The sequence below is a fragment of the Symphalangus syndactylus genome, chromosome 16 (genome assembly GCF_028878055.3).
Source record: "Symphalangus syndactylus isolate Jambi chromosome 16, NHGRI_mSymSyn1-v2.1_pri, whole genome shotgun sequence".
NCBI lineage: Eukaryota > Metazoa > Chordata > Mammalia > Primates > Hylobatidae > Symphalangus > Symphalangus syndactylus.
This window is the reverse complement of record NC_072438.2, coordinates 69,754,750-69,773,746: the sequence shown is the minus strand read 5'-3', so window position 1 is coordinate 69,773,746 and position 18,997 is coordinate 69,754,750. Positions and strand designations below refer to the sequence as shown.

General features: G+C 39.1%; 1 protein-coding gene across 3 annotated transcripts in view; it reads left to right on the top strand.

Annotated features, from left to right (window-relative positions):
• DNAJC21 (DnaJ heat shock protein family (Hsp40) member C21) overlaps window positions 1-8,693 on the top strand; it is a 29,238-nt gene extending 20,545 nt beyond the window's left edge. For all 3 annotated transcript variants that reach the window (XM_055246708.2, XM_055246706.2, XM_055246707.2), the window contains 3 exons: window positions 723-895; window positions 4,462-4,537; window positions 5,109-8,693. In XM_055246708.2, coding sequence (XP_055102683.2) covers window positions 723-895; window positions 4,462-4,537; window positions 5,109-5,273 — 414 coding nt within the window. In that variant the 3' untranslated portion in view covers window positions 5,274-8,693. The remainder of the gene's footprint in view (window positions 1-722; window positions 896-4,461; window positions 4,538-5,108) is intronic.
• Window positions 8,694-18,997: the final 10,304 nt, after the last annotated feature.

Below are 18,997 nucleotides of genomic sequence, written 5' to 3'. Positions count from 1 at the left end.
TCGCTCTGTCGCCCAGGCTGGAGTGCAGTGGCGCAATCTCGGCTCACTGCAAGCTCCGCCTCCCAGGTTCACGCCATTCTCCTGCCTCAGCCTCTCCGAGTAGCTGGGACTACAGGCGCCCGCCACCACGCCCGGCTAATTTTTTGTATTTTTAGTAGAGACGGCGTTTCATCGTGGTCTCGATCTCCTGACCTCGTGATCCGCCCGCCTCAGCCTCCCAAAGTGCTCGATTACAAGCATGAGCCACCGCGCCCGGCCACGTCTTTCTTTTATAATGCCTGTTGGTTGTTGCCATTGTTTGTGATTGTAGAAGAATAGTTGCTCATTGCTTATCATTTGGAATATGGAAAAGTATCATCCTTAATTCTACCTGTAGAGATTACTTAATAAAGAATTAAATTGTGATTACACTATAATTTTGTCTCTTCTACTTTTGCTAATATGTTTCAAGTATTTTTTCACATAATTGAGTATCTTTGGAAACATGATACTTAAGAACTTCAGAATTTTTCTTCATATATTCAGCCATTCACTTTTTGAACATTTGGATTCTTTTCAGATTTCCCCTAATTTACTATCACTGTAATGAGCATCCATGTTCTTAACTTACCTGCTTCTCCTTTTTATTTCCCGAAGGTATATAACTATTTGGCAACATAACATAAAAAGCTAGTAGTAGTAGTATATTTATTTTGTAATGGCACATATGTTTTATTACCTAGAATTATGATGACAATTTCAATGTAAATGGAACTGGAGAAGGAGTAAAGGTTGATCCAGAAGATACTAACTTAAATCAAGGCAGTGCCAAAGAATTGGAAGATAGTCCCCAGGAAAATGTCAGTGTCAAAGAGATCATTAAACCATGTGATGATCCAAAAAGTGAAGCTGAAAGGTAAGTCAGAGTTGCATATTATTTGTAAATTACTGAATATTGACAGTAAGGATGTAGCTTTTCATATATCAAATAAAATCTTTCCCATGACTGACCAAGTAATTTAGATGTATCTGTACATATTTATGTATAGATACACACACACATATGTATACAGATGAAGAGCATTGAGAAGAGGATGCTAGAGGAATGTGCCCACACACATCTCAGCAGCATGGCCAAAATCAGAAAGATGTCACTTTGATCCGGTTCTTGTTTCCCTTATCCTGCTGTGGCGCTGATTTTGTGGTGGATCATTAACACTTGACACATGAGAACAAGACTCCTGCTGCGTCCCTGGAGTGTCACTAACCAAATCTCCATGCTCACGACAACAGCCTGTGTTGGGCCCCACCATGTTGTGAGGACACATGGCAGCAGCTGGGGCCCTTCCTGCTCAGAGGAGCCCTGGACTCTTGGTGCTGCACAAGGCCATGGTGTGGACTAGGAGGAGGTCTCACCCAAGGGAGGTAGCCAGTCCTGTCCTCTCCTTCCTCCTCTTGTCTGACTTTCTTTTCCCCATCCTCCTCAGTTCCTCTAGAATAGAGAATCATTTCTTATTTCATGAGGAAAGATCTGATAGTGAGGAGCTTCAGATTTCTGTCATTACAGAACCCTGAAAAGAATTAAAGTGACAGACCAAAGTGGGAGCATGAGGTGAAAATGCTAACACTGGAGCAACAGTGATGGGGTGGGGAGTGTGTGTACTTAGGAGTTTAAGGCACTTAGTAGTAGGAAGGAGGAAACAGATGTGGCTGAGACCTACCTTATGACTCTGGCTGTAGAAAAAGATATATAAAGAACTACACAAACTGGTAATGTTGAAGCTTTGAAGAACTTTGGAGAGTAAAAGCCTAGAAGGGGAAATTCACATTTATTTCACTCTGACACCAGGTGTTTGTTCCCTTTCAACAAATGGGAAAACTGAATTTCAGGTTAATTGTCCAAGGACAAAAGCTATTGAGTAGAAAGGCTGACACTTCATTCCATCTGCCTGACGACTTGAAGGCACCCAGATCATCTGGCTCCATGGAGCCTGTGTGTCCTGTGGGATGGGCACAAAGAGTGGGCCAAGAGGTGGGGCTCTGGGCCCCTGAACCCCTTTTTCATCTAAAACTAAAATGTTTTCACTTGTTTTCCATGTTACTTTTTTTTTTTTTTTTTTGGAGATGGAGTCTCACTCTGTCACCCAGGCTGGAGTACAGTGGCGTGACCTCGGCTCACTGCAACCTCCGCCTCCTGGGTTCAAGCAATTCTCTTGCCTTAGCCTCCCGAGTCGCTGGGACTGCAGGCATGCACTGCCACACCCACCTATTTTTTTGTATTTTAGTGGAGACGGTTTCACCATGTTGCCCAGGGTGGTCTCGAACTCCTGACCTCATGATCTGCCCGCCTTGGCCTACCAAAGTGCTGGGATTACAGGCGTGAGCTACCATGCCTGGCCTCCATGTTACTTCTACATGAGAATTGATCTGGGGAGGAAGAAGGGTTCTCAGACTTGGGCAACCACTGATATAGTTCAGCTCTCTAATTTCACTGATGTGAGAAAAGGATTCAGAGAATTCAAGTGACTTCTTCACAGCTGCAGAATGGCAAGGCTAAGATAGATACATTACACCCACCACCCTCCCCACACCACTCTGCTGTCCCCTGGATCCAGGGCCTTTATGCTGGCGGCTCCTCTGTTGCTTCTCTGGAGTAGTGTGGACACTGGCCACCTACTGAGAAGTGTTTTTTTAAAAAATGTGTGTGTGTGTGTGTGTGTGTAGTATTTTTAAAAAATAAAGGTCTTAGATACCAGCTTCAGAGATGTAACTGTCTTTCATAACATAAGTGATGTTTGCCAGGAATATTATCCTAAATTTGTTAGACATATTTATGACATATCTGTGATGATAGTTTGAAAATTAGTATGTATTATTTGTTGCCTTTTATGTCATTGTGTCCTTTTCTTGATGTTTACAAAGCTGGCTGAATCCTACACAATATGTTACACTCCTAATCTGTGTTTTTTAAATGCATAGGCCATTTAACTTAGCACAGACCATTGGCCTCTGCTTGAAAAATAATATACCTATAAACTGGAAGCATTATCATAACTTACTCATTATAACCCATCCTGTCTGTTCTGTACAGTATAGTTGGACCCAGATTTTTACCCTGTGAATTTGGTTAGCACAAATGAGGGAAAGTATGAAATGCCAAGGAAAATTGAAATTCATGTAGGAGATAAGTAGAGGAATGTTCAGGAGTTCAAGCAGAATAAGAGGAACCCAACTATACCATTTCTGATCTAAATGGTATGGTGGGGAAAAACCATCAGATCAACAGAAAGGACATAATTTTTAAATAAAAGGAACTTCCTTACATTGAGCAAATTTAATTTTATGAAAAATGCATTACAAAGTCTTTGTTTCACTCATTTCTCTGTGTGACTATTGAAGTGTTTGTTAGACTGGATCACGTTCTAGAAGTTAATGTTAGGCCGGGCAGGGTGGCTCACGCTTGTATTTCCAGCACTTTGGAAAGCCAAGGTGGTTGGATCACGAGGTCAGGAGTTCGAGACCATCCTGGCCAATATGGTAAAACTCTGTCTCTACTAAAAACTACAAAAATTAGCTGAGTGTGGTGGCGTGTGCCTGTAGTCCCATCTACTCAGGAGGCTGAAGCAGGAAAATCGCTTGAACCTGGGAGGCAGAGGTTGCAGTGAGCCAAGATCGCGCCACTGCACTCGAGCCTGGGTGACAGAGTGAGACTCCATCTCAAAAAGTTAATGTTTTTGGGGAACCACACTTCATGTCAGATCATTTATGATTACTGTTGGTTAGTTATGAAGATGGTTTGCTCCTTTAAATGGAGTATTAAGTGCTTTGCCCTTTTTTTTTTCCCCTGAAACAGTCTTGCTCTGTCACCCCGGCTAGAATGCACTGGTGCAATCTTGGCTCACTGCAATCTCCACCTCCTGGGTTCAAGTGATTCTCCTGCTCCTCCTCCTAAGTAACTGGGATTACAGGTGCCTGCCACCACGCCCAGCTAATTTCTTATATTTTTAATAGAGACGGAGGTTTCACCATGTTGGCCAAGCTGGTCTTGAGCTCCTGACCTCAAGTAATCTCCCTGCCTTGGCCTCCCAAAGTGCTGGGATTACAGGTGTGAGCCACCGTGCCTGGCAGTGTTTTTATGAAAACACTGTATAAAACATTCTATATAAAAGACTATTAAACACTGTATAAAACATTTATCTGTATAAAACATTCAGAGATATTTTAAGGACCTTGTTTTAACTTTGTTTCAACTGTTTTAAGTAAATTCCTTAATTTTTGTGCCAAATTTGATATTCAATTTGATTTCTGAAGTTGCTTTTTAAAGATGTTCATTTAAGATGTAAAGATTATTTAAATTGCCTTTAAAATTAATGAATTAACTTTTAAAGTGCATTTCACTTTTTTGAATGTTCTTGAGAGCACTCAAATAATGATGGTTAAAAGGAGTATGTTATTTTTGGATTATGCTGAATTATTTTCCAGTGTTCCTAAACCCAAAGGAAAGAAAACCAAAGATATGAAAAAACCTGTCAAAGTACCTGCTGAACCACAAACAATGGTAGGTCAAAATCATATTCATATCTCTTTAACATATCTTGCTGTTTAAGCAATATAATCATCTAAAGATGGAAATGTATATTTGGTGAGCCATTCTGCCAGGAACCTGCAAAGATGTAGATTCATCAACAGTTTTGTTTGATAAAGGTAGAATTTGTATATATAATTTATCTTTTTTTTTTCATTAAAATAAAAAGAAGCACATTGGAAATGCTAGACTGTACCAGAACAGTTACTGTTGTTTTCTATTACTTTTCAATCTAAAGCCTTGGTGATAAGAATTACATGTGTCAAGTTCTGGAGATTAATTGTGAAGCATAAACTCTTCCTCTTTTTTAGTCCATGGGGTACATGCTATTGAAAGTGTCAGGATCCTTAAAGTTAATCGTGTTGATTAGTGGGATTTCACCTCCAAGAACATCTGCCTTTGTTGAACGTGTTTATTAGCTGTCCACTCTGCTAAAACATCTTTATTTTACAATTGTCTGATGCTTAATCTTGACATTAAAATCTAAAACACTACTTTCAAGTGATAACGCTTATTTTTATTTATGATTTTTTGCCCTTCTCAGAGTGATGTTCTTATCAGCTGTACAACCTGCCATAGTGAATTTCCATCTCGGAATAAACTTTTTGACCATCTAAAGGCCACAGGTCATGCAAGAGCACCTTCATCATCGTCTTTAAACAGTGCAACAAGTAGTCGGAGCAAGAAAGAGAAACGTAAAAACAGATAGAGATTCTGCTGTGCTTTTGTTTGACTGTCTCTAGATTTTGAAACCAAAAAACTGAACTGAAATCATCTAAAGAGTTAAAATTTCGGTGATCTGCAATTAATTACATTGTGGAAGATTATTTTTTATCTTGTAAAAACATTTTTTTGGTTTAATATATATTTTTAAAACATTTCACTAGTGATTGAATTCTACTTTTGCCATCTGAATTGACTTGAATGTCTTAAAACAGGTAAATACTGTAAAGTGTGTATTCTTGATGTTCGTTGGCTCATGTGGACAGAAATGTACAGGGAGAATTACATTAACACATAGAAGTGCTCCTTTCTGCTTTATTTTCTGAATTTCACATTACTTTTACTTTTGTATTTTGTTAATACTTCATAATATGTGAAAAACTCGGATCTTTTAAAAAGCATCATAGATCATTTTTCCACATGACACTGGTTCCGATTTTAAAAATTATTTTTAAATAACTGATTATTGATTACTGTATTTTTTTTCTCAAGAACAGTGATAGGTAGAAACTAATTGAACATTTGTGGTTGTCTTTCAAGAATAGTATCTCTTCAAGGTTTTACTTGATTTAATTTGATATTTTACTGGCTTACCAGTAAGGTGTATTGTTCAGTTTTTTGCTCTGATTTGAATTGTGGAGGTGGAAGCAAATTAGTTTACATGGCATGTCCTCCCTAGGCACGGTGACAGCTGTAAAGTATGACGGAACAAGGTAGCAGATGGTACAGAATTTATACTATTTAACAAGAGATGTGGTGTTCTTCATTGAGTTTTTTTCTTCACTATTTTCAGAAGTTTTTGTTCTTTTTTTTTTTCCATCACTCAATGGAGAAAAACTTTGTTAATGAAAGATTTTGTGATAGAGCTGATGCTTATACCATCTATTCTATAGCAATGATGAATATTAACACAAAAGTGATATGGAGAACTGTTATAACTGAGTGTTAGAACAGTCGTGTACATCGATCAGTATTGAGTCCATTTTTAGGATGGATTAGTCAATTCTTTTAATTGGTCTTGAAAGTAATTTTAAACTCACTGGCTTGAAATGTATACTTTCTGTACAATGAAGTTATTGCTTTCCATATATCCTTGAATCTTCAGATTAACGAAATGAACGAATTTTCGGTTATAGATCAGCTCTAACACACTAAAGTCCTTAATGGCAAGGTCTTTTCTGATAGCTTCATGGATAGTATTGATGATCAGGTTTCTTCTGTGTTATTGACTTAAAAATAAGCATTTGAACCTTTATTTAAATTTTTTTCTTTTCCATTTAGAGATATATTTTTTTCTTTACCTTCATACCTTTCTATTTCTCTCTAATTTCTATCACTAATTCCTTATAATTGTCCCTGCTCCCCTTCTTGATCTCTTCAGGGGGAATACTAGCCAGTTTTGTATTTTCTGATCTCTTACCCTGAGACTTCATCTGAATGTGCTCTGCTGCCTTCTTATCTGAACCAGATGAATTGGCCATAATTATGAATAGGAATATTAATGAACCAGAGGACATACTAGTCACATGTTATTATACACTAAAAAATAGGAAGTCATCTTGAAAGGCAGTTAATGTACTGCAAATGTCCCTTATGACTTCTTTGCTTTCTCTTGTACCAAACATGCAGGTATTTAATTTGTTTAATGAGGGTTGAGTGGAGTTACGTGTCGCTTTTATTCGGATTGATGAAAATCAACCATAATTTTCAAGGGATTTTCATGAGTTGTGACTTGAAGCTGACCTTAGTCTTGCGTCTCATCCTTTATGATGTTGAGAAATCATCTAATTTCTCAGAACTTTTTCTTATCTCTAACACAGTTCTTACCATAATAATATTGTCTCCATTTATCATACAGGATCATTATGAAGGTAAAATGAAATAGTATATATGAAAATACTTTTTAAACACAAAAGCTTTATACAAAATATTGTTGAATTTAAATAAGGTAAATCTTTTTTAATTTATATATTTGCAGACTATACATGTTGGATTAAATGAGCAATTAAGTTTTATAGGAATTTGCTTCCTAAGTCTACTTCTGAAGAGGAAAACAGGAACATACCATATATTATGCTAAGGGTAAAATATTTTTGGTGAATTGCAGACATTTAATTTCACTTGTCTGAGGTAAAACAATATTCTAAAATACGTGGGCATGCATCTTACACTGATCTCATTAGAGGTCAGTGCTAAGTACCCATCTTGATTGAAGTTAGCTCAGATGTGGAGATTCATAGAATGAGGGTCCAGGAGGAGAGAGTTAGGGGAAATCTCATTTTCTTTCTGTAATTCATTCAGTGGTGCCAAAGCTGGGAGGTTCCCTACAATGGCTATTTAGACTTTCCCTGCTTCAAAATAAGAGCAGTATCCTTAGCTCTAGCCAAGCATTCTTCTAATTCCTGCCTTTGGTCACAAAGAAGAAAAAGCAGAGCTGTGAATGAATTAGTGGAAGTCAGTCACATCAGAGTTCATGACCTAGTGATTGCTGGTGAAGTAATATTGGAATTTTGGTACCATGAGAAGACTTATAAAGGATTTCATCAGAAGTTTTCATTTTTCTAAATCTTCCCGTACAAAATTTTCAGATTGGAAATTACTCTTGTATTTGTAGAAGATTGTCTCTAAAATTGTGGTTTAACTCACGCAGGAAGTAGAATTCTTATAGCATGACATAGTTTCACTTTAGAGGACCCCCAAAATCCCGTGAATTCTCTGGTGATGATTCTAGCCTAACCTTCAACATAAAATAATGAAGAGAACTTTTAAACTCTTTTATGAATTCCTAAACATTACCATTTATGTGGCAGAAGTTCTGTTCCCTATAATCTGCAATGCTGAAGTATCTCTATTCAATTCCCTTCCTTATCTGTCAAGTTTAATGTCTTTATACTAAAAATATAGGCCCTTGGGATTGGAGAGGAAAAATAGAGGTGATTTTCAGATTTCTTGTTCCATGGAAGAGGAAGCTGAGCTCAGGGAGATAATGAGCTCCACAGCCACAGCTGGTTAGGGGCAGCTGCCAGTGGAACAGGGCAGATGCCTGGACTCCCAACTCAGTAGGCCTTCTGTTACACCTCAAAATGTCTTACATGGGAACAAAAAGATTACTTTTAAGAAAAAGCAAGATAATTTTGAAGAAGGACGAGAGGAAGAGGCATGAACTTGTCCTAACAATGTCAAAGAATATTTTAAAGGTGTACCAGTTAAAGTAGTGTGTGGCTGGTGCCAGTAGAGGTCAGTCAAGGGATCCCTTATGAGAATAAAGAGCCCAGAAACAGGTCCATGTTTATATGGGAACTTGATTTTTGACAGATACAGCAAGCTCTATGGGGAAAACAATATGTACTACCTTATACCCTTCCCCAAAAACAAAGGAATTAAAGACCTAAATATGAAAACAAAACTTTTAAATGAGAATCTATAAGGTTATTTTCATGATTTTGCAAATGGGAAGGATTTCTTTAAAGCAAGACACAAAAGCACACACAGGAAAAAATGACGCATAAAAACATGGCTTCTGTAGAACAAAAGAGACTAAAAGAACAAGCTACAGACAAGAAAATGTTTGCAATGCATATAACTGTAAAAGGATTCGTATCTGGAATACATTAAAAAAGCAAAAGAACCTCGTACAAAAGTCATTAAGAAAATGACAGCCATGCATTAGAACAGCATTTCTCAAAACCTTTGGTCTCAAGATCCCTTTACACTCTTCAAAAGTCAGAACCCCAAAGAGTTTTCGTGTATGTGAGTTAAATCTATTGATATTTTCTGTTAGAATTTAAAAATTATTTATTAAATAAGAAGAATGACTATTTTTCAAAACAAAAAATGAGAAGAATGGCATTGTTTTACATTTTTACAAATCTCTTTAACATTTAGCTTAATAAAAGATAGCTGGCCTGTCATACCTGCTTCTGCAGTGTATTGCTGTGTGTTTTGGTTGAAGTATGTGAAGGAGAAAATCAGCTTCACATGGGTAGGTAATCGTTAAAAAAAAAGGGACCTTGCAGACCCACTGAATGGGTCTCAGGGGACGGCTATGGTCCTTGGACCACACTTAAAATTGCTGCATTAGAAAAATGGACAAATTATATGAACAGAAAAAGCCTGAATAGTCAAAAAAAAATGTGGAAAGATTATTACTGTCCTGATAATCAGTGAAATGTGACCCAATTTTTTCATGCTTTCGGATTAGCAAAAGGTAAGAAGTCACAAGATACAGTGTTGGTGAGAATGGAGCAATAGGAACACATTCACTTCTTTTGGAGTAAAAACGGGTTCAATTTGATGATGTCTAAGAAAGTGAGGTTTGCATACTCTGTGACCCGACAACTCTAGGTATATACTTGAGAGTCTCACTTCCCAAAGTGTGGGCCACAGAGCAGCAGCATGGGCTTCACCTGGGAAGCTTGCAACTCTCAGGTCCTGACCTGGACTTGCTGCACCAGACTCTGTGGTTAAGATTTCTTAGGTGACTCATGCTCATGAAACCTTGAGAAGCAATCTTCTAGAGAAACTGTGCACATGTGTACAAGGAGATGTACAAGAAGCCTCACAGCTGAATTGTGTTTCCAGGAAAAGTTACCTAAATGCTCATGAGCAAGAAAATAGATAAGTAAATTGTGGCCTATTTATAGATGGTAAACAATTGAGCAGTTAAAATGAATGAACTCGATCTGTAATGTGGGTGGCCCTTGAAAAAATAGTGAATGAAAATAAGCTGTCACAGAAGATGAAATGCATGCCATTTATACAGTTTTTTTAAAAAAACTGTGTTGATTGTTATTTATAGAGAGAAAGTATGGAAACATAATGAGAAAGCAGTTGCCTTGAACTCAGAGGAGAGTAGAACTGCTTGTGGTTGCAAAAGTGGTCTCTTCTGTTTCAATTTTTTTTTTTTTTTTTAAAGATCTGAAGGAAGATGTAAGCATTTGTTAAATTCTGGATGGTGGGTCCAGGGGGATTTGTTACTCTGGTTCTAACAAAATACTTCAAGTATCAAGAAAAGTACAGATGAATGTCTCACTTTGCTAGCAGAATATACACTTGAATGAAGGGGAAGATGAAAGGATTTAAGTTCTACTTTTTATTCCTGGCATACTCATTAAGCACACTGGCAGAAGCTATAGTCTCAATATTCATCCTCCCTTTTAGAACTCTGATTTTCAGATAAGTGCAAGGCCACCCAGAATATAAGGATTACTTTCCCAGCCTCACTTGGATTCAGTCAGATCTGGCCAGCGATCTGAGCAACGTTTGAGACATGTCCTTAAAGATAGGAGCATGCCTTTATTCCTTCGCCAGCCAAAATTCAGAGGTAATGGCTGGAGCTCTGACCCCTATCTGGGATCATGAAACCACAGAGGGCACAGCAACAAAAGCATAGGAGCTTCTACTCTTGACACCTCAGAGCGACCCTAGGAGCCCCAGATTGTCTAATTCTGCACTGGAGAGAAGAAAACTTCTACGTTTCTGAAGCCACTGCTGTTTTGACCTGTCACAGATAACATCCTGACTGATTCATGTTTCCACATGTGTACAGTTAGCTAAGTGAGAGGTCTAGTTTAAACAGGGGCAAGGGCATGTGGGCATTTAACTCTCAGATCTTGCATTCCGGTCCTGTGTTAACATATGATTTTAAGCAAGTCATTTAAACTCATTAAACAATTTTTTTAAAAATCTGTAAAATAGAGGTGAGACCAATCTGGCAGAATTGTGAAGATTAGAGTCTTAAATGTGTGCACAGTGCTTGGCACATAGTAGGCACTCAATAACTTAGCTTTTGTTTACTTCAAAAGTTTCACAGTATTCTTGCTTCATTTAACTGCTCACTTTGTTTTCTGAAAGAATCCCAACAATGGAGTAATCTGGAGAGGTATCAGTGATTAAATTGATCCTGTACTCTATTTTTTTTTTTTTTTTTGAGACAGAATCTCACTCTTGCCCAGGTTAGAACGCAGTGGCATGATCTCCACTCACTGCAACCTCCACCTCCCATTTTCAAGTGATACTCCTGCCTCAATCTCCCAAGTAGCTGAGAGTACAGGCACGCCACCATGCCCGGCTACTTTTTGTATTTTTAGTAGAGATGGTTCCACCATGTTGGCCAGGCTGGTCTCGAACTCCTGGCCTCAAGTGATCCACCCGCCTCGGCCTCCCAAAGTGCTGGGATTACAGGCCTGAGCCACCATGCCTGGCCCTGTACTGTATTTTTTAAAAGATACTGTTACATATATGAAATTCTTTCTGGCTCAAATGGAAGAAAATTTTTAAAGGCTAAAGCTAGAAGCTGTCTTGAAGATCAGTGATCCTTAATTACCTTAGAAGGCTCAGTACATTTTTACGGATAATTACTTTGCCATTAAAACTAGTTAGAGGGCCCTACATCAGTGATGTCCTTTTAGATACCATGTGCCTTCTGAAAATAGAAAAGGGTCAAATTCTTCTTTGCACTGCAAATCATTTGAATGTTTACTTAGGGAAAACTTCTTTTCTAACAATTTCTGAAAATGAAAAGGTCATAGAAACTCGGCATTTAGAAAAAGTGGTATCTAGTTTATAGCCCTCTTCAGATACTTATTTTCAAATTAAATAAGAACTCATACTTTTGTGAGTCCAAAGGTTACAATTGTCTCAGCATATTGTAAAGCAGAATTCCAAACAGTTCCATCCAACAATGGAATCGGTATCAGGATGTGGTGAGCTCCCTGTACCAGCGAGTATACAGTCAGAGACTGGCCAGTCCTCTGTTACAAACACTGCAGAAGGATGTGACAGCAGCTGCTGTGGCCAGTAGATTATCTATCTGTAGTTGCAGAGAAGCCCAAGAGTTTGATGATGAGGCAGCAGATTTGAAATCTTTCTCCTTTTTTTTTTGAGACAAGGTCTCACTCTGTCACCCAGGCTGGAGTGCAGTGGTGTGATCTTGGCTCACTGCATCCTCTGCCCGGGTTCAAGTGATTCTCAAGCCTCAGCCTCCTAAGTAGCTGGGATTACAGGTGCATGCCACCGTGCCCGGCTAGTTTTTTTTGTTTTTTTTTTTTTGTATTTTTTGGTAGAGACAGAGTTTCACCATGTTGGCCAGGCTGGTCTTGAACTCCTCATGTCAAGTGATCCACCTGCCTCAGCCTTCCAAAGTGCTACGATTACCGGTGTGAACCACCACGACTGGCCTCTTTCTACTTTTTTGACGTAGGCTTTTATTGCTATAAAACCTCTCTCAGCACTGCTTTTGATGTATCCTATAGGTTTTGATATTTTGCATTTCCATTTTCATTTGTTTCAGTTTTTTAAAAGTTTATTTAAGAGCATGTTGCTTAATTTCCATGTGTTTGTATAGTTTCCGAAGTTCTTCTTGTTACTAATTTCTAGTTTTTTTCTGTTGTGGTCTGAGAAGACATTTGATATTTCAATTTTTATTTTTATTTTATTTTATTTTTTTTTACTTTTTTTTGTGGCCTGACATATTAGGGAACCTTAAAAAGTTTGTGAAAAAATGGAATTAAAAGATTTTAAACAATGTGAACTGTATTTCTCAAAATAAGCTCCTTCCTGCCCAGGTGCGGTGGCTCACGCCTGTAATCCCAACACTTTGGGAGGCCGATGCAGGTGGGTCACTGAGGCCAGGAGTACGAGACCAGCCTGGCCAACATGGTAAAACCCCATCTCTACTAAAAACACGAAAATTAGCCGGTTGTGGTTCTGTGCACCTGTGGTCCCAGCTACTTGGGAGGCTGAGGCAGGAGAACCACTTGAACCTGGGAGGCAGAGGTTGCAGTGAGCTGAGATCACACCACTGCACTCCAGCCTGGGCAACAGAGTGAGCCAAAAAAAAAAAAAAAAAAAAAGTCTCCATCCTGTTCAAGACACTTTTGTAAGTGACAATACCAGCCATTTATTTCAGCCCTAAAGAACTGAGGAACCTGGGAATTTAACCATGTCAATGCAGTCTTTTTTCAATATTAACTGAAGAAAAATGGATGTCTTTTAGATTTTTTTTAAGATTAGCAAACAAAAAAAAGAAGGAGCCAAGTCAGTACTGTAAGGTGTGTGCCTAATAATTTTCCGTAGAAACTCACAAAATTCCTCTTATTAGTTGGAGAAATCATCAGAAGCATTGTGGTGGAGAAGGACTCTCTGGTGATGCTATCCTGGGCATTTTTTGACTGAAGCTTTGGCTAACTTTCTCAAAACACCTTCATAATAAACAGATGTTATTATTCTTTGGCCTTCCAAAAGAAAGTCAACAAGTAAAATTCCTTTACCATCCAAAAAAAAACTGTTGCCATGACCTTTGCTCTTGACCAGTTCACTCTCGCTTTGACTGGACCACTTTCACCTCTTGGTGTCCACTGCTTTGACTGTGCTTTATCTTCAGGATGGTACTGGTAAAGCCATGTTCCATCTTTTGTTATAATTTTTTTGAAGCTAGGCTTTAGGATCTTGATGCCACTTAAAAAAATTGTGTTGAAAGCTTTGCTCTTGTTTGTGCCTGATTACAGTGCAATGGTTTTGGTGCCCATCTGGTGAAAGTTTGCTCAACTTTAATTTTTCAGTCAGAATTGGTTGAAGTCTGAAACAATTGAGATGTCTATGGTGTTGGCTGTCGTTTCTTCTGTTAATTGTTGGTCCTTTTCAAATAGGGCACAAACAAGATGAATTTTTTTCCTTGCACGTTAATGTGAATGGTCCATTGCTGCAGGCTTTATCTTCAAACTGTCTTGTCCGTTCTTAAAATGAATTATCCATTTGTAAACTGCTAATTTTGTTGGGGCATTGTCCCCATAAACTTTTTGTAAAACATGAATGATTTTATCATCTTCCACCCAAGTTTTACCATAAATTTGATGTTTGTTCTTCCTTCAGTTTTAGCTGAATTTATATAGCTCTGATAGGCTCTCTTTTCAAACTGATGTCTTGTCTTTCTTAGTGCCTCAAACTAGATCCTATTCTGATATGTTACGGTAAGTTAGTACAAGTTTTAGCACAAAAAATTTTGACATCCGTGTGTAGTTTCTTCACGATATACATTTTTTCATGAATTTTGAATACCCCTTGTGTGGTCTCTTCTGGAAAATGTTATATTTGTTGATGAGAAAAATGTATATTCTGCAGTTGTTGGGTGAAATGTTCTGTAAATGTTTGTTAGGTTGTTAGATTCATTTGGTCTATAGTAAAGGTTTGTGTGTCTGCTTTTTCTGTTTGTTTTTTGTTTTGTTTTCTTTTTTGAGACAGGGTCTTACTCTATCACCCAGGCTGAAGTGCAGTGATGCATTCATAGCTCATTGCAGCCTCAACCTCTCAGGCCCAGGTGATCCTCCCACCTCAGCCTCCTGAGTAGCTGGGAACACAGGCATGCACCACCATGCTTGGCTAATTTTACTTTTTGTAATTAAAGGGCCTCCCTGTGTTGCCCAGGTTGGTTTTCAATTCCTGGGCTCAAGCAGTTCGCCCTCCTTGGCCTCCCAAACTGTTGTGATTACAGGTGTGAGCCATCATGCCCAGCCTCTAGTGCAGATTAAGTCCATTTTTGTTGCTAATTTTCTGTCTTGATGATCTTTAAAGTGCTGAAAGTGAGATGTTGGGTTCTCCAACTATTATTATATTAGAGTCTATCTTTTTAGCACTAATAATATTTGTTATATATATTTGGGTGCTTTGGTGTTGGTGCATATATATTTATAATGTTATATCCTCTTGCTGAATTGATCCCTTTACCATTATATAATGATATATGATCATTGATGATCATTGTATATATTATTATATAATGACATGTATAATAATATAACCTTGTTTCTTTTTTTATTTTTATTTTTTTACTTGAATGCTATATATATTTTTTTTCTTTCTTGAAACAGGGTCTCAGTCTGTTGCCCAGGCTAGAGTGGAGTGGCATGATCATGGCTCACTGCACCCTTGACCTCCTGGGCCCAAGCAATCTTCCCACCTCAGCCTACTGCATAGGTGGGACCACAGGCATGTGACACCGTGCCTAGCTAATTTTCTTATTTTTTGTCGATATGGGATTTCCCTATGTTGCCCAGGCTGGTCTCCAACTCCTGAGCTCAAGCAGTCCTCCTGCCTTGGCCTCCTAAATTATTGGGATTATAAGCATGAGCCACTGCATCCAGCCTTGTATTTTCTAATAAAAGTATAGCTCCTCCTGTGTGTTTTTGGTTTCTCTTTGTGTGGAATATTTGTTCCATCCCTTCAGTCTATGTGTGTCCTTACAGGTGAAATGAGTTTCTTGTAGGCAGCATATAGCTAGGTCTTGTTTGTTTGGTTTGGTTTGGTTTGATTTCTTTTTTGAGACTGAGTCTTGCTCTCACACCCAGGCTGGAGTGCAGTAGCTCAATCTAGGTTCACTGCAACCTCTGTCTCCCAGGTTTAAGTGATTCTCATGCCTCAGCCTCCCGAGTAGCTGGGATTACAGATGTGCACCCCCACATATGAATAATTTTTGTATTTTTAGTACAGACAGTGTTTCACCATGTTGGCCAGACTGGTCTTGAACTCCTGACCTCAAATGATCCATCCGCCTCGGCCTCCAAAAGTGCTGGGATTATAGGTGTGAGCCACTGCGTCTGGCTGGGTATTGTTTTATTAATTCATTCAGCCAGTCTGTATCTTTTAATTGGAGAATTTAAGCCATTTACATTCAAGATTGCTATTGACAGGTGAGGACTTACTCCTGACATTTTGTTGATTGTTTTCTGATTGGTATATTCTTTGTTCTCTTCTTCCTCTTACTGTTTACCTTTACAATTGGTGGATTTCTGTAGTGAATATGTTTGAGTCCCCTTTCTTCCTCATTTTCTTTCTCATCTGTTCTCTCAGTGAGCTTTATACTTTCATGTGTTTTCATGATAGTAGAAAATGTCCTTTCGCTTCCAAATGTAGGACTTCCTTAAGCATTTCTTTTAAGATCTATAGTGGTGATAAATTCCCTCAGTTTTTGCTTGTCTGGGAAAGACTATTTCTCCTTCATTTTTGAAGAATAGCTTTTCTAGGGATAGTATTCTTGGTTGGCAGGGTTTTTTTTCTCTTTCATTTTAGAATATAGCATCCCATTGTCTCCTAACCTATAACGTGTCAGCTGAGAAATCCACCGTTAGTCTAATGGAAATTCCCTTATATCTGACTTATGTGACTTGATGCTTTTCTCTAGTGGTTTTCAGAGTTCTCTCTTCATCTTTGATTTTTGACAGTTTGATTATAACATACATTGGAAAAACATCTTTGTGGGTTGAACCTATTTAGAGATCTTTGAGCTTCCTGTATCTGGATGTCTATATTTCTTGCAAGACTTGAGATGTGTTCGGCTATTATTTCATTAAATAGGTTTTTGATACGTTTGTCCATCTCTTCTCCTTCTGGAACTCCTAAAACTTGGATAGTTTGATGATTTATAGTATTCTGATATATCACATAGGCTTCATTCTTTTCTCTCTCTTGCTGTCTTTTTTTTTTGTCTGAATGAGTTATTTTAAAAGATCTCTTATCAAGTCCAGTTTCTTTTGTTTGATCTAGTCTATTATTGAAGCTCTTGATTTTATTTTTTATTTAATTCATTGAATTCTTCAACTTCAGGATTTCTGTTGGTTCTTTTTTATATCTGTCTCCTTGTTGAATTTCTCATTCAGCTCATAAATGGTTTTCCTGATTTCTTTGTATTGTTTATCTGCGTTCTCTTGCAACTTGCTGGATTCCTTTAAGATCATTATTTTGAATTATTTTTTACACAAGTTGTAAGTTTTCTTTGCCATCTGTTACTAGAGAATTATTGTATTCCTTTGGAGGTGTTATATTTCCTTTCCATGTTTTCTGGTGTCCTTATGGTGATTGCTGCACATCTAGTGTTACTTCTTCCAATTTTATCTATTGACTTTCATAGGGAAAGTCTTTTTTCCTATACATGTATAATAGTGTTGGTTGGGAAGGGTGCTTTGGCTTTGCTTCTGGGTAGGCACATTAGTGTAGTCTTCATAATGACTTCTTTGGCTGTAATCAGCATCAGTGATAACTGTGAGTTCTTCATTGGCTTAGGTTGCATTTGTTGGTAGAGGCTGGGGCAAGGCTTTGTTGAGATCAGGAACACTAGGCAGGCCACTCCTCAGGCACCAGTAGTGGTGGCAGTGAGTCAGATGTGCCAGTCTTCACATACCTGGGTAGCCTGCACAGATACCAGTGGCGGCTGGTCTGGATGGGCTGGTCTTTGAGCCTCCAGGTGGCATGCTCAGGTGCTGGTGGTGGCAGTGGTAGGCTAGGCAGATAGGTCCTTGGGCCCCTGGACAGTGTGCATGGTATTGGTGGTGACAGGGTTGAAACCATCATTGCAAAATTATGACTGAGACAGTGAAAGAGATCTGACCCAACCAACTCCGTCTTGCTTCTAACCTCCAAGCTGTCCTTGTTCATTCTTGGGCATAGGCTGAACTAACTTTGGGAGGAACTTAGTTTATAGTTTATGGTTGAAACATAGATGATAACAGCCCTTTCCAAACAAGCCCCCTTCCTGCCTGGGGACTAGACTGCCTATGCAGGACTAACAAATTAGCCATGAGATTAGAAATTATAGTTTAGGAGTCATGCAGCTGGAGACTGCAAGATTCTAAACCTCCCCAGTTGCTCCTAGGGATAATGTAACTATTGTAAAACCTAAGATCAGGGCTTGAGATATTTTGCAGACCTTGTACTCACTGGATCAGCTGGCACCACCCAGATCGATAAACTGGGTCATCTGGTCTTGTGGCCCCCACCCAGGAACTGACTCAGTGCAAGAGGATAGTTTCAACTACCTGTGATTTCATCTCCAACCCGACCAATCAGAACTCCCAACTCACTGCCCCACTACTCACCAAACTATTCTTAAAAACGCTGATCCCTGCCAGGCGCCGTGGCTCACACCTGTAATCCCAGCACTTTGGGAGGCCAAGGCGGGCAGATCACGAGGTCAGGAGATTGAGACCATCCTGGCTAACATGGTGAAACCCCATCTCTACTAAAAATACAAAAAAATTAGCTGGGCATGGTGGCAGGTGCCTGTAGTCCCAGCTACTCGGGAGGCTGAGGCAGGAGAATGGCGTGAACCCGGTAGGCGGAGCTTGCAGTGAGCCAAGATCGGCCACTGCACTCCAGCCTGGGTGAAAGAGTGAGACTCTGTCTCAAAAAAAACCAAACCAAACCAAAACAACAACAAAAAAAACTCTGATCCATGAATGCTCAGGCAGACTGATGTGAATAATATAGTAAGAAAACTCTGGACTCTTGTACAGCCAGCTCGGCATGAATAACTCTTTGTCTATTGCAATCCCTCTGTCTTGATAAATTGGCTCTGTCTAGGCAGTAGGCAAGGTAAATCCATTGGGTGGTTACAGTATTGCTGGAGGACAACCCTTGGACCCTCATACAGTGCATGCACATGCCAGCAGTGGCAGTGGTGGTGGGTCCATCCTGGATGCTGCATGCATGTGCTGGTGGTGGTGGGTAGGGTAGGACTATCCCCAGGCCTCCAGACAGTAGGTACAGGTGGTGGCAGTGAGCAGGAGGAGCTGGTCCATAGGCCCCTGGAAGGTGTGCATGGGCACTGGTGGGTGGCAAGCAAGGCAGATCAATCTCCAGGTCCCCCAGTGGCATGCATGGAGACTGGCTCTAAAAGGGTTTTAATCACAGCACTTTTTTTGTAAAGAAAAATATTCTAAA